This window comes from Mobula birostris, chromosome 21 (genome assembly GCF_030028105.1).
Source record: "Mobula birostris isolate sMobBir1 chromosome 21, sMobBir1.hap1, whole genome shotgun sequence".
Taxonomy (NCBI): Eukaryota; Metazoa; Chordata; class Chondrichthyes; order Myliobatiformes; family Myliobatidae; genus Mobula; species Mobula birostris.
This window is the reverse complement of record NC_092390.1, coordinates 56,488,693-56,503,367: the sequence shown is the minus strand read 5'-3', so window position 1 is coordinate 56,503,367 and position 14,675 is coordinate 56,488,693. Positions and strand designations below refer to the sequence as shown.

Genomic DNA, 14,675 nt, shown 5'->3' with positions numbered 1-14,675 from the left:
CTCTATGGAATACTCATGATATAATAAACTATTGATAGCTGGAAGAAATTCAGGAAGTTCAGCAACTCGCCACCAGCTGTGACATGTCATCATTGCTATAATGATCACCTCTGGTCTGAACACCCAAGTTTCCATCACACTGGGAGCTAAGAGTAGGGAATGATCTCATCAGAGACAGAGAGGCGGTCGACCCTTGCAAAAATGAACATTTTGAAGACCTCTTCAACTATGTCTCTGTCCTGGGAATGAGTACCTTTGACTTCATTCCACAGCAACCTTGCCCCCACTCCTGACTGTTAAGAAATCAAGAAGGTCATATTCCAACTAAAATAAGTAACAAGGCCTCAGGAGCTGGCAGTTTCAGCACCCCTGCTGAAATCCTCAAACTCTGCAGGGAAGAGATTCTGTCACAAATCCAGCCCAATGCACACATCTGGAAGAGGAGAATTTTCCATGGGATTTCCGAGCTCCCAGACTATGACCAGAGGAGGAGAAGCTGGCCTGTGGTAAATATGCAGGGAAACAATTTTCCCTGGCCGCCACAGGGTAAGTCATCACTAGGCTTCTTCTGAACTGTCATTTCCCCAATGCCAAATAGCTATTTCCTGGATCGGAGTGGATTCTCTTCACACAGAAGTGCATTGGATCTCAAATTCGCTATTTTGATAACTCTCAAGAAAAATTCAGAGAGAGGCAACAACCACAATGGGTGGCCTTTTCGTTCTTCACCAAAGCCTTTGATTCCATCAGTCATAAAGAATATGGAACACTCTCAAGTTTAGCTGCCTATATAAACTCATCTCCATCTTAAGCTTGGCACTCAAAGTAAATCAGAACATGGTTTAATATCGTATGTTTGTCATGAAACTCGGTTGTTTTGCAGCAGTACTACATTGTAATACATAATAATAACAACTATAAGTTACAATGAAAAGTATATATAAAACATGAAAAATTAAATTAAATATGTAGTACAAAACCAGAGGGGTAAAATACTGAGATAATGTTCATGTGTGCATTGTCCATTCAGAAATCTGATGGTGGAGGGGAAGATGCTGTTCCTGAAAGGTTGAGTGTGTGTCTTCAGACTCCTGTCCCTCTGCCTTGATGGTAGACAATAGACAATAGACAATAGGTGCAGGAGTAGGCCATTTGGCCCTCCGAGCCAGCATCGCCATTCACTGTGATCATGGCTGATCATCCACAATCAGTACCCCGTTCCTGCCTTCTTCCCATATCCCTTGACTCCACTATCATTAAGAGCTAGGTAGCAAGGAAAAGAGGGAGTCCTTAATGATGGATGCCACCTTTTTGAGGCATTGTCTTTTGAAGATGTCCTGGATGTTGGGGATGCTAGTGCTTATGGTGAAAGTGGCTGAGTTTCCAACTTCCTGCAACTTTTTCTGACCCTGTACAGTGCCCCCCACCCCTTACCAGATGGTGATGCAAACAGTTAGAATGTTCTCCATGGTACACCTGTTGAAATTTGCAGGTCTCTTTTGCGACATGTACAATTCTACTCAAGCTCTTAATGAAATTTAGCTGCTGCCTTTGTAAGTGTGATATTAACCGATGAGTCTCCAGCAGAACTATTTTCAGTAAAGGTTAGTGGGATGACAAGGCTGTGTCAAGGTCCAACAAACTTAAGCAGCCAAGTTTGAGAATGCAGGCGATGCTGACACCTGTTCTAGGACAGGGGTCCACGGCATTAAAAAGTTGGGAACCCCTGTTCTAGGACGTTATTGGCTGACCTGCCAGGTTTTTGAGCAGATAAGGCCTTACAGTCAACGTCTGCAAGAACCAGATCTTCGACCAAGGATTTCTTGTTAAGTTGGAATAGGTCCTGAGGTTGATTTTTTTTTTAAAGTTGAAGGACAAGTGATGGTACCCTAAGTCAACCCATCTTATCAATATTATTGAAAAAGCTTCATAATGAATGTACACTCCTGCCATTTACAAGGTCTCCTTTATTTTTTATCCCCCAGGGCTGCAATGTGGTGGCAACAAACAGTGAAGCTTCATTAGCTGGAATCAATGCCACTTTGTGTTATATAAACTGAGGCAAAGGAAGCAGGAGCAAAGAACTAAAACCACATACGGCAGTGATAGGCCATAAGGCAGCAGGGGTAGTTTTAGGCACGGTGCAAAGGTTTAAACTGGTGAACAGGATGTGGTGTAGATGAACCTGAATGATACCAGATATCTGAAATAGTGGCAGTGAGTAGATACTGGGGTTTGCAAGGTTAAAAGGAGGCAGCCTGCTGATTGAAGCTGTAGTCCCTAGCATCACAACCTGTACCTGATGGATGTGGAAGGCCAGGTGAATTTTCTTTGTTTGTTTTTCTCTTCTTTCCTTTCTCCTTTATCTCTCTTGATCATTTTCTCACACACTCTCACCCACATGCATTCTTGGCATTTCTCAATCTCTCACTCACTTTCTCTTTCTCCTCCCTCTCTCCCTCTCTGTGTCATCCTCCCTACACCCACCACCCCCCTCTTTCCCCCTCAGTCCCCTCTCTCTCGTTCTCTATTTCTCGCACTATCTCTATCCCACTGTCTAAGCAGGTATCAGATAGAGACACTCGAGACATTCTCAAAAATAATTAAATGTATATAAATCATTTAAAAATCATCAGAAATTATTTTAGCAAAACAATTTAAAAATTAAAAAAACATTAAATGTAAAACTGTTTTTTCTCAGGTTTGTGGCCCTTTTCAAGTGTATGAGGTTGATGTCTGTACACTAGTTTCCTTGGCAAAGTGTAAGTCATTGCTTCAGCTGTGGTCACAACAGTGAGTCTAGCAACAGAGCAGACTGTCAAGTAAATTCACATTGACCTTCAGAGTGTTTCAAACTTCTGGTTCAAAGTTCAAAGTACATTTATTATCAAAGTATGTATACTAAAGGTTCATTTATTATCAAAGTATACAACTCTGAAATTCTTCTTTTCCAGATAGCCACAAAACAAAGAGAGTAAAGAATGGCAGAGTGCTTATCAACCCCAAATTCCTCCTCCCCACACAAAAAAGTGATCTAAAACGGGACAAGCACATCGACCATCAACCCCCCTTCCCCGCACAAAAAAAAAACAAGAGCGATCAGGCTAAAAACACAGAATATAAAAAAACTATATGACTGAAAAAAACAAGGTTGTATACTATCATACAGCCTTGAGATTCATCTTCTTGCAGGCGGCCACAAAACAAAAGAACCCAATAGAACTCATTAAACAACCCCACACAACAAAGACCTAATGCGCAAAGAAATAAAAAAGCAAAGTTGTGCAAACAATAATACTCAGAACATGAACTGCAGAGTACCCCGAAAGTGAGTCCACAGCCATAGGGCCAGTCCAGTATTGGAACTGGTCCAGGAGCCTGATGGCTGCAGGCCACAGCCACGGAGCCAGTTCAGCGCTGAGGAGAGAGCTGATGGCTGCAGGCCACAGCTGCAGAGTCAGTTCCGTGCTAAGGTGAGTAAACCTCATCAGTTCTTACTTTCTCCTTGGCCTCGGCACCATGCTCTTTTCAATCTGGCTTGGCACTTTAGTTGACCATACATTTCATTTTTCCCTCTTGGGTCTGGGCCCCGCCACTCCAATCTGGCCCCAAGTACGCTCTGCATTCCTGAGAGTCCAGTTCGCTGAATCCTTTAGGATGCTGCAAAAAATGCCAGGTTGTACAGATGGTTCAAAAGTCCAACACTCAAAAGGAAATTACAGGCTGTGGATTGCAGTGATCGTAGTCCAGAAAAAGTGTAAATAATAGAATAGTTAGCAGTTTTGTTTGCTACCAGTAAAATGTCACTGTGTCTCATCAGTGCCATCTTTATTGGAATCACGTACAGCTGATAAATGGATAAATTCTCCTTCCTATTCACTATCCAACAGATCATCTGCCACATAAATTTTCCTTAAAAATTACAAACACATTGACAGGATGAATAGGAAAATAACTACGTATCTACTTGTAAAATCAGTGTCAAGATGTTGCCCGTTTAAATTGGGAATGGAAAAGGATTAGCAGTTTGTTTATCTGGAAGAGTATTGGAAAGAGCAAGACAGTTGCAATCCCATGGACTGTTTTGCCACAGGGAGCATTTAAGACAATGAATCTATAAAGGGAAAATTTGCTAACAATTTGCGTCACTGGAGAAAGTAGATTTTGGGATTTGTTTTGAATTCCTCGAGCAGATATGTACTAGGGAAAATTAGTTCCTTCTGGATTTTAAACTTTGTTGTGTCTGAATCAATTATAGACTTTCTCCTCATGTGAAGCCTTTTCATGCAGTATAAGATATGCTTTCCGTATTACAGGTCGTTTTTGAAAATAAAGTAATGATGCTTCATTTGGTTTAGAACTGGCTGTCTTTTTGGTTAGATGATAAAATTCTTTACCTCAGTTATCTTAATTACTTCGACATATGACTGTTAAAAATCTTGTACTACCCCTCAACCATCTGGCTCCTGAACCAAAGGGGGTAACTTAACTCCACTTCACTTGTCCATCCAATGGACTCATTTTCAAGGACTCTTCATCTCATGTTCTTGATATTTTTTGTGGAATATCCTACAAAAGTTAGTGGATATGGACTAGTCCATCATGGGTAAAGCCCTCCCAACCTCCATGGAGTGTTGTCACAGGAAAGCAGCATCCACCATCAGGGACCCCCACCACCCAGGCCATGCTCTCTTCTCACTGCTGCCATCAGGAAGAAGGTACAGGAGCCTCAGGACTCACACCACCAGGTTCAGGAACAGTTATCACCCCTCAACCATCAGGCTCTTGAACCAAAGGGGATAACTTCACTCAGCATCATTTGCCCCATCACTGAAATGTTCCCACAACCTATGGACTCACTTTCAAGGACTCTTCATCTCATGTTCCCAGTATCATTTATTTAAATATTTCTTCTTCTATATTTGCACAGTTTGTTGTCTTTTGCACTCTGGTTGAATACCCTAGTTGAGTGATCTTTCATTGATTCTGCTATGGTTATTATTCTATACACTTATTGAGTATGCCAGCAAGAAAATGAATCTCAGGGTTATATATGATGACATATATATACTTATAATAAACTTACATTGAACTTTTTTCCCATTCCATCTTATATTTCAAAACATGAAGACAATAGTGATATCTAAATGGAGTTATTTATCCTGAAGATACATAATAGTGGAGTAGATGTCGTAGGACAGTGACGTTTTCTGGGTATTGTCGTGTAAAATTAAAATTAAAATGCAAGCAACATTTTTTCCCGATCACCAGTGGGCAGGAGGAGCAGAAGCCTGACAAGCCACACCACCAGGTCCAAGGACAGTCAATTGCTTCTTAAACCAGCCAGCAAATCCCTATCAAGCACTTTGATCACTTTCCACTAAAATGAATGTTCTTGTTCTAATTGTCTTCTTTCTTTAAAAAACGTATATAACTAATGGTTTCTTGTGGATGCAGCATATCTGGTGCTGTGTGCCTGTGATGCTGCTGCAAATACGTTTTCCCTTGCACAGATGTGGAACTGGCAATAATCTCAACTTTGACTTTGTCAAACTAGGCAATGTACAAGGTCATTATTATATTCTTATTTATTTATTTATCTGTACATCCCCCTATTTATTTACTTATTGATTGAGATACAGCACAGAATAGGCCTTTCCGGCCCTTTGAGCCACACCAGCCAATAATCCCCCAATTTAACCCTAGCTTTATCACAGAACAACTAACAATGACCAATGAACCTATTACCGTTTTTGAACTGTGGGAAGAAACCAGAGCACTCAGAGGAAACCCATGCAGTCATGAGGTGAACGTACGAACTCCTTACAGGCAGTGGCGGGAATTGAACCCAGGTCACCGGGACTGTAAAACGTTGTGCTAACCACTACACTACCGTGCAGCCCCGAAAGTTTATGAAGAAAGTGAATTTTCAATTGCTTAAAGCCGAAAAATAAAGCATTAAATAGCTGACTTCTCAGATGATAAATTATGATTTATCAATTTCACACTGCTACTTCTCACTTAGTGTTCACATTGTGGTTTAACGTGTAGCGTGAGAGCCCAATACACGAAAGTGCCAGCTACAGGAAATGAGTGACAATGAGTGAACTGTGAGTAGATTACTTGTAATTGGCAGTTATCAATTTAGTGTTTTGCTCATGCTCTCTTCTGAAATTAAAATTGACAATTGTTTCCGTTGCTGTCTTGGGGTGGGGTAGCTTCTGGTATTAGAAGAAACTTTCAACTGAAGCCGCAGCAGATGGTATTGGTCATTTTACCTTATTCTGGTTGAAAAACAGTGACTCTGTTATTAACTTTCCACAGACCCATGAGATGTGCCATCGTCAAACAGTATCAATTCACATGGTGATTTATAAAATCTGTTTCCTAACACTTACGTACATTTAGAATCACAAGTTATATATTTTGGTTTGCGAATGATTATAGATGCTCAGAAAAGTTGCCATTTGGTGAAAAATTACAATTTTAATTCCATGTTGTGTCATTTCTTTATATATTTTTTGAAATGGTATTTTTATTTCAACCTTATTCAAATATTTGTGTTTTCCTGTCTTTTGTTTTTCTAAAGACTAGAGATCTTTCAACTGTTAAGCTATTTATTTCCTGTCAATTTAAGCACATATTGAGAAAACAAGCTGTTAGTTTATCAAGGTGACTTTGAGCCACGTAACAGCAAGAATATTCTGAATTACAAGGTATCTGAATTTGACAGGAAATTGGTTCAACTAAGATTTAGTTTCTCTTGTACAGAGAGTGGATGTGGTTTGTGGGTAGCTTATTTAGCAGCCTGCATTTGTTCAGATAGATTCTTCTGCAAATCTGTGATGATTGTGCAGTTAATTATCTGTTTTCTCAAAAGTTCTTCAAGAAAATTGTGCAAAAGATAGTCCTGCAATTATTTTGGGCAACACTCACTGGAAAGTATAAGTAATAGCTAAAAATTGCATAAACAAATTTGTCAGAAGCTTTCCAGCAGAAAATACATCCACTGAAGCTTAATAAGTTGCACGCAAAAGCATCCTGTTATCATGTTCTTCGTCTTCCTCAGTCCCTCAGGATTCTTCAGTTCTCAGATAGTTTAGTTATGGACCTTGCACAGATGGGGCAAGTGGTACTTGATGGGGTGAATAGGTGAATGGTTTGCGATGTTCTAAGCTTTTTCCATTGTTACATCATGGCCTCCATGTGCTGCTATAACAGACTGGGAAAACTCGGCATTTGGAGATGTTTCTGCTCCAGGGCAGAGGTTCCAATAAGTCAAGTAAAAATGTTACAGTTCTTCAAAAAGACTTTGAGGAAGTTCTTAAGATGTTTTCTCAACACTTTTGTAAACTGCTGCCAGTGAACTGCAAGTAGAGCAGAGGTGCTTGGCATTGGTTGTTTGTGTCTAGCTAGTGGGGTTATCTTTGAGTGATCAGAGCTTGACGTTGAGGACGTGTTGGGCTGGGAGAGTATGCTCATTGTGGCTCATCAACACTGCCTAAAAGGTTTAGGTTCTTCAAAGTTCAAAGTAAATTTATTATCAAAGTACATATATGTCACCATATACAACCCTGAGATTCATTTTTTATGGGCATACTCAACAAATCCATATTAAAATAACAACCATAATAGAATCAATGGAAGACCACATCAACTTGGGTGTTCAACCAATGTGCAAAAGACAACAAACTGAGCAAATACAAAAGGAAGAAACAATAATAAAAAATAAATAAACAATAAATATTGAGAACATGAGATGTAGAGTCCTTGAAAGTGATTCCATTGGTTGTGGGAACATTTCAATGATGAGGCAAGTGAAGTTGAGTGAAGTTATCCCCTTTGGCCCAACCTGGTGGTGGAAGTCCTGAGGCTCTTATGCATTCTTCCTGATGGCAACAGTAACAGGAGAGCATGACCTGGCTGGTGGGGGTCCTTGATGTCGGATGCTGCTTTCCTGCGACAACACTTCATGTAGATGTGCTCAGTGGTAGGGAGGGTCTTAACCCGCGATGGACTGGGCAGTATCCACTACTTTTTGTAGCTTTTTCCATTCAGGGATATTGGTGTTTCCATACCTGTCTATGATGCAGCCAGTCAACACACTCTCCACCACACATCTATAGAGTTTGTCAAAGTTTGAGATGTCATGCCAAACTTTCACAAACTCCTGATGAAGTAAAACCACTGCTATGGTTTTTAGTAATTGCACTTATATGCCGGGCCCAGGGGAGGCTGAGAGAATGTGTTTACCCTCACAATGTCTAAGACATTTGCACAGTACTGTATTTGTCAACATGGAGTGGCAAGTGAGTTTGTAAATCTGGTGGGAGCAAAGGATGTTGAGGATGGCAAGGGTGAAGCACAGCAGAAAGGGTGTGGGACAGGTGGCAGAGGAGGAGTGCCAGGAACAGCCGGTGGGGAGGGGGTGGCAGAGGTGCAGGAACACCCAGCCCCTGAGACACCAGGCAAGGTCATCTGATTCCAAATAATTGGTTTACTAATCATTACAGAATGTCTCCCTGGGGCTTCCTGCTCCCTCCTCTCTCCCTTTCCCATTTCCCAACCATGATTTCCCTCTCCCTGCCCCCTTCCCACTCTCAGTCCACAATAGACACCCATATCACAATCAGTAAACACGAGGAAATCTGCAGATGCTGGAAATTCAAGCAACACACATCACAGTTGCTGGTGAACGCAGCAGGCCAGGCAGCATCTCTAGGAAGAGGTACAGTCGACGTTTCGGGCCGAGACCCTTTGTCAGGACATATCAGAATCAGGTTTATCATCACTCACATATATAATGAAATTTGTTGGTTTTTTGTGGCAGCACAATACATAAAATTACTACAGTACATGCAAAAGTCTTAGCATTAGCTATTTATATATATATATAAGAATTTTGCACAGTATTGTACATGTATTTAGAAATGCATATTAGAAAAAAAAATAATGTTGAGTTTGAGTATCTGGATAGTGAATCATTCAACAATGATGACTGAATGTATTGCCAGGTTACCCGCAAATTAAATGAAGTGTCAAACTCTGCATGTTTCCTAAATGAATGGAAATGAACTGAATGAGAATCCATACGTGAGTGACCTGCAGAGTTCCAACATCTCCAGTGAATTTATTTAAGCTTAAGTAGGGATTAAATGAAAAATATAATTTGAAAAAGAGCTCAGGTAACCATACTGAACTTTGGTAACTCGGTCCTGCTGAGAATCTAAGGATAGTGTAGTGGCAGAGCATGTGGAAGGAGATGCTTCCTCACCGATCTAGTAACCCAGGTTCTGCCCTATCCCCTGTCCTCTGTGCAGAGTTTCACATTCTCCCTGTGACCATGTGACTTTTGTCTGCCTTTACAATGTTCTATAAGTACGGTGATCAGTTCCTGGAAAACTTGTGCCAGATAGCTCCTTGCTGTTCCAGTAGAGCATGGTCTTTAGCCCATAAGACATAAGAGCAGAATTAGGCCATTTGGTGCATTGAGTCTGTTCCATCATTTAATCATGGCTGATCCTTTTTTCCCACCTCAGCTCCACTCCCCTGCCTTCTCCCCATAACCTTTGATGACACCCAACGACCAGGCCTCCACAGCTGTCTATGGTAATAAATTCTGTAAGTTCCCACCCTCTGACTAAAGAAATTTCTCCACATCTCTGTTTTAAATGGATGCCCCTCTATCCTGAGGTTGTGCCCTGTTATCCTAGACTTCCCACCATGAGAAACATCCTTTTCACATCTACTCTGTCCAGGCCTTTCAATGTTCAAAGGGTTTCAGTGCAATCCCCCCTCATCCTTCTAAATCCCAGCAAGTACAGACCCAGAGCTATCAAACTTTCCTTGTATGATGACCCTTTCATTCCCAGAATCATCCTTGTGAACCTCCTCTGGACCCTCTCCAATGCCAGCACATCTTTTCTTAGATGAGGAGCCCAAAAGTGTTCGCAATACTCAAGGTGAGGCCTCACCAGTGCCTCAGCATCACATCCCTGCTCTTGTATTCTAGACCCCTTAAAATAAATGCTAACATGGCACTTGCCTTCCTCACCACCGACTCAACCTGCAAGTTAACCTATAGGGTGCTCTGCACAAGGACTCCCAAGTCCATTTGCAACTCAGATTCTTGGATTTTCTCCCCATTTAGAAAATAGTCTTTACTTAGAGAAACTTGTGATCAAGATTATAGGTTGGTAAGTTAATTGGCCTCTATAAATTGCCTCTGGTTTGCACAATTTGTTTATAGCTTATAGTTCCTGACGTTTACAGTTTACGGTTACTATTCTTATAGCTTAGCTTATAGCGAAGCTCTAAATGCTGGATTTGAGGTAAGAGGATGAACAATGATCTGGCTGATATCAACAGGGGCCTTTGGCTTCTATTTCTTATGTTCTTAGATTGGGTGTGTTGACTTGCAGGGAGAAACAAAAAAGCAAGAGGCTCAATTTCACATGAGAATTTAATTTAAAGTTACTATATATATGTACTCTGACGATAAGTTTTACTTTGAACTTTGTACTTTAGTGTATGGATGAATGGTCAGACTGGGGGAATGCTGAGAGCATTGTGAGGAGACGGGATAATCAACATGAACTTGGTGAGGAAAGTAATTGTTTCTGTAGCGAATAACCTCATGATATGGTGTCAAATCCTCAGTTGCTATCCATTCTAAAAGGAAAATTATTTTGTTTTGTGGAAAGGTAACAACAGCTGTGAACTTTAGTTCCTGAACTTCTGAAGCTGCAAGCAGTTGGTTGTAAATTTGGTTTGTCCCTTTAAGAATCAAATTTGCAAAGTCACATGTTCTAAATTGGGGATTTAGCAGCACTATTTTTTCATGTGCTGTCTTTTGAAAAACTTGTATTGAGTCCTCATCTGGCATATGATTTTATTTGACACTCGCATCCTGTCGGGACCTGGCTTTCATTCACACCATTGCAGCATGGATCACTGCCTAGTGAGCCGGAACCCTCACAGCTAACATCAGTTAACTCTGTAGCTTTCACACTGAAGGTGAAATGCTCCTAATCTTTGACTGGAGAAGCTCTGAGCTGTGTGGGAAGTTAAATTCTTTAATCCACGGCACGGTAGCGTGGTGGTTAGCACAACGCTTTACACTACCGGCGAACTGGGTTCAATTCCTGTTGCTCTCTTTGAGGAGTTTCTACGTTTTCCTCATGACCACGTGGGTTTCCTCCTGATGCTCCAGCCTCCTCTCAACGTCCAAAGACATATCGGTTGTAGGTTAATTGGCCAATTGTAAATTGTCTCGTGTTTTGTCGAGGATTAAATCGGGAATTGCTGGGCGGCGTGTCTCGAAGGATTCAAAGGGCCTATTTCGCATTGTACCTCAATAAATAAATAACTGTGGGACACACACAAAATACTGGAGGAACTCAGCAGGCCAGGCAGCATCTGTGGAAAAGAGCACAGTCAACTTTTTGGGCCAAAACCCTGCCGATGCTGCCTGGCCTGCTGAGTTCCTCCAGCACTTTGCACGTGTTGCTCGGATTTCCAGCATTCACAAATTTTCTCTTTTTGTGATTAAGTAGCTATGGGGACTGAATAGGTGATGGGGAAGCTAGCTGTGAGATTAATTGTATCCTCTTCTTACAGATACGCGTTACTGTGAGATTACAGTATTAATTAAAAACAAGCTTTAAAATTCCATTAAAGAAAGACAATAAAACAGTGCGCTTTCTTAAAAAATTGCTTGATTTGCATACAATAGACCATGTTATTTGTAGGCAAGTCGAATGTTGCGACTTCACTAGAAGGCATCTCAATGTTACTCCCCCAAGGTAAGAAATGGCTATGAGGTGAAACTGAATAAGAGCTGACTCAATATCGGGCAGTTTGACATGAAAGCAGCTTTTAATACACTGAAACAGAGTAATTTGCAAAAGTGTAACGGTGCAGAGCTGGAGTAGGAGTTTGTGGGATTTTCCAGCAAGCATCTCCTGATCTCAGTTTAGCCTCAGCAGAGGGAAGAATGACTGACAAGTCATTTCCTACAGGTATTTGGTTAGAGGGAAGCTCTAAATGCTGGATTTGAGGTAAAAGGGTGAGCAATGATCTGGCTGATCAGCAGGGGCCTTTGGCTTCTATTTCTTACGTTCTTAGACTGGGTGTGTTGACTTCCAGGGAGAAACAAAAAAGCAGGAAGTCCAACTTCACATGAGAATATAATTTCAAGTTACTACTATTTTCCAGGTTTTTGTCTCAAACTCTTTTTGTTTATGTACAGGAGGTGGAGGAAAACGCAAGGGTAAAAGTAAAAAGTGGAAAGAAATATTGAGGTTCCCTCACATCACTCAGTGTGAAGAGCAAAGAAAATATGTAGGTGAGTTGAATGACACATTCATTTTATACGTTCAGAAGCTTCATGTCTTGGTCACTACTGGCTATAGAAGCAATTTTTCCAAGTACTACCAAGAGCAGATTCTCTCCAAGTGGCAAGGAGTGGAAAGAGCGTTGCACTGCACATTGTTGTTTTGCTTTATCTAAAATAAACTTCTTTAATATTCTTGTGCTTCGTTGTTTCATTTCACCCACTGGAATCAATCAATCATATACATACCTCCTCCCTTACCTCCATTCAAGGCCCCAAACAGTTCTTCACCTGCGGGTCTGTTCGGGTTGCCTGATGCACCCGATGCGGCCTGCTCTGCACTGGTGAGTCCTGATGTAAATTGGGGGGATGGCTTTGTTGAGCACCTCCGCACCATTGAACAAAAGTGGAATTTTCCGGTGGCCAGCCATTTAAATTCCCATTCCCCATTCCCGTTCTGACATGTTGGTCCATGGTCTCCTCCTTTGCCATGATGAGGCCACCCTCAGGGAGAGCATTACGTCATGTTCTGCCTAGATAGCCTCCATTCTGATGGCATGAATATCGATGTCTTCTTTTGGTAATTTTTTTCCCCACCCCGTTCCCTCTTATTCCATTCCCCGCACTGGCCACGTGCCTCTTCTCACCTGCCTATCACATCCCTCCAGTGTCCCTCCTCTTTCCTCTTCCTCTATGATCCACTCTTCTCTCCTATCAGACTCTTTCCTCTCCAGCCCTTTACCTTTCCCACCCAACTGGCTTTATCTATCACTTTTTAGCTAGTCCTCCTCCCCCCCCACCCTTTTATTCTGGTGTCTCCCCACTTCCTTTCTGGTCCTAACGAAGGGTCATGGCCTGAAACGTTGACTGTTTGATCATCTCCATAGATGCTGCCTGACCTGCTGAGTTCCTCCAGCATTTTGTGTGCATTGCTATACACAGCCTGTTTTTATCTGATTCACAACATGCAATGTACAGGGCATCGTCAGTTTAAAAGATGCACAATTTAATGACAGCACCTGCCATAATATTATTAATTTCAAAAGAATGATGTATAATACAGTACTGTGCAACAGTTGAAGGCAGATATAAATAGCTCGGTTGCCTAAGAGTTTTGCACCGTACTGTACTTGTCAATGTGGAGCGGAGAGCGAGTTTGTAAATCTGGATGTTGGTAATGGTGAAGGCGAAGTGAAACGGGATGGGTGTAGGATAGGTGACAGAGAAGGAGTGCCGGGGCGGTGGTGGGGGTGTGGGTGTAGACACCCCCAGCCCTGAGACACCAGGCACTGCCATTTGATTCCAAACAATAGTTTATTGATCATTACAGAACGTCTCTCTGGTGCTTCCTGCTCCCTCCCCTCTCCCTGCCCCCTTTCCCACTCTCATGTCCAAAATAGAGACCCATATCAGAATCAGATTTATCATCATGAAATTAGTTTTATTTTGCGGCAGCAGTACAGTGCAATACATAAAATTACTACAGTGCTGTGCAAAACTACTAAAAATAATTTATTCCTAAATTAGGCAGGACTAGTTTCTCTCTCTTCACATTTAATAATTGTCCCTTTCTCTCAGCCTTATGTCCTTGCGGAGGTGTGGTTGCTCTACTGAGTGATTTTAGTGTATTTTTCAACTCATGGATAAAACCAACAGAAGGGCACCTGTAAAAAGGGAACCCTAATGGCCTGTAATCGCAATGTTTTATTTTCTTATGAGTTTATTTTCTTAAAATAAAGAAAAAGAAAGGCAATTTTTATGTCCCGTGAATTTACATCAAATGGCTCTGGTCCTTACACACAAATGAACCCATCTCAATATAATAATTAGGGGCTGGAATGTGGGAGCCATTCGTGTCTTCTCTATCTGTGTTTATTTTGTCTATTGTGGTAGCTGGTCATGTGGATGGGGACTTGGTAAAAGTGAAGCGTTTAGTTAAATATTCATGCTTGGTTCTAGGCAGTTTAGAGCCAGGAACCATTGGGTGTCATATCTTCTGTTCACTGCTTAACTTTGCCTAAGTACGTTTAATATCATTAGTTTCAGTTCAGATTGTACGTTTTGCTACTTGCTAATAAAGGATCGAGTGCATTTTCTCAACTTTTTGGAACATTATTATTGGATTGATCAGAGGGCGCGTTGTACAGGATAACACCCCGTGGGGTTGCCAGTAGCGGCAATCATCTGCAATAAGTTGCTGCAACGTGAAAGGCCATTATTTGTTTTGTGAACTGACATCAAGTGGCTCTGGTTCTTACGCACAAAGTGAACCTATCTATCTCAATATTGTTTCCCCTGCTTGAGCAGGACATGGGGATTGAATATAACCACGTTCCACTGC

General features: G+C 41.5%; 1 protein-coding gene across 1 annotated transcript in view; it reads left to right on the top strand.

Annotated features, from left to right (window-relative positions):
• LOC140185813 (G protein-coupled receptor kinase 5-like) overlaps window positions 1–14,675 on the top strand; it is a 331,545-nt gene that overhangs the window by 88,653 nt on the left and 228,217 nt on the right. Inside the window, exon 2 of the mRNA XM_072239529.1 lies at window positions 12,251–12,346. Within this exon, the coding sequence (XP_072095630.1) occupies window positions 12,251–12,346 (96 nt within the window). The remainder of the gene's footprint in view (window positions 1–12,250; window positions 12,347–14,675) is intronic.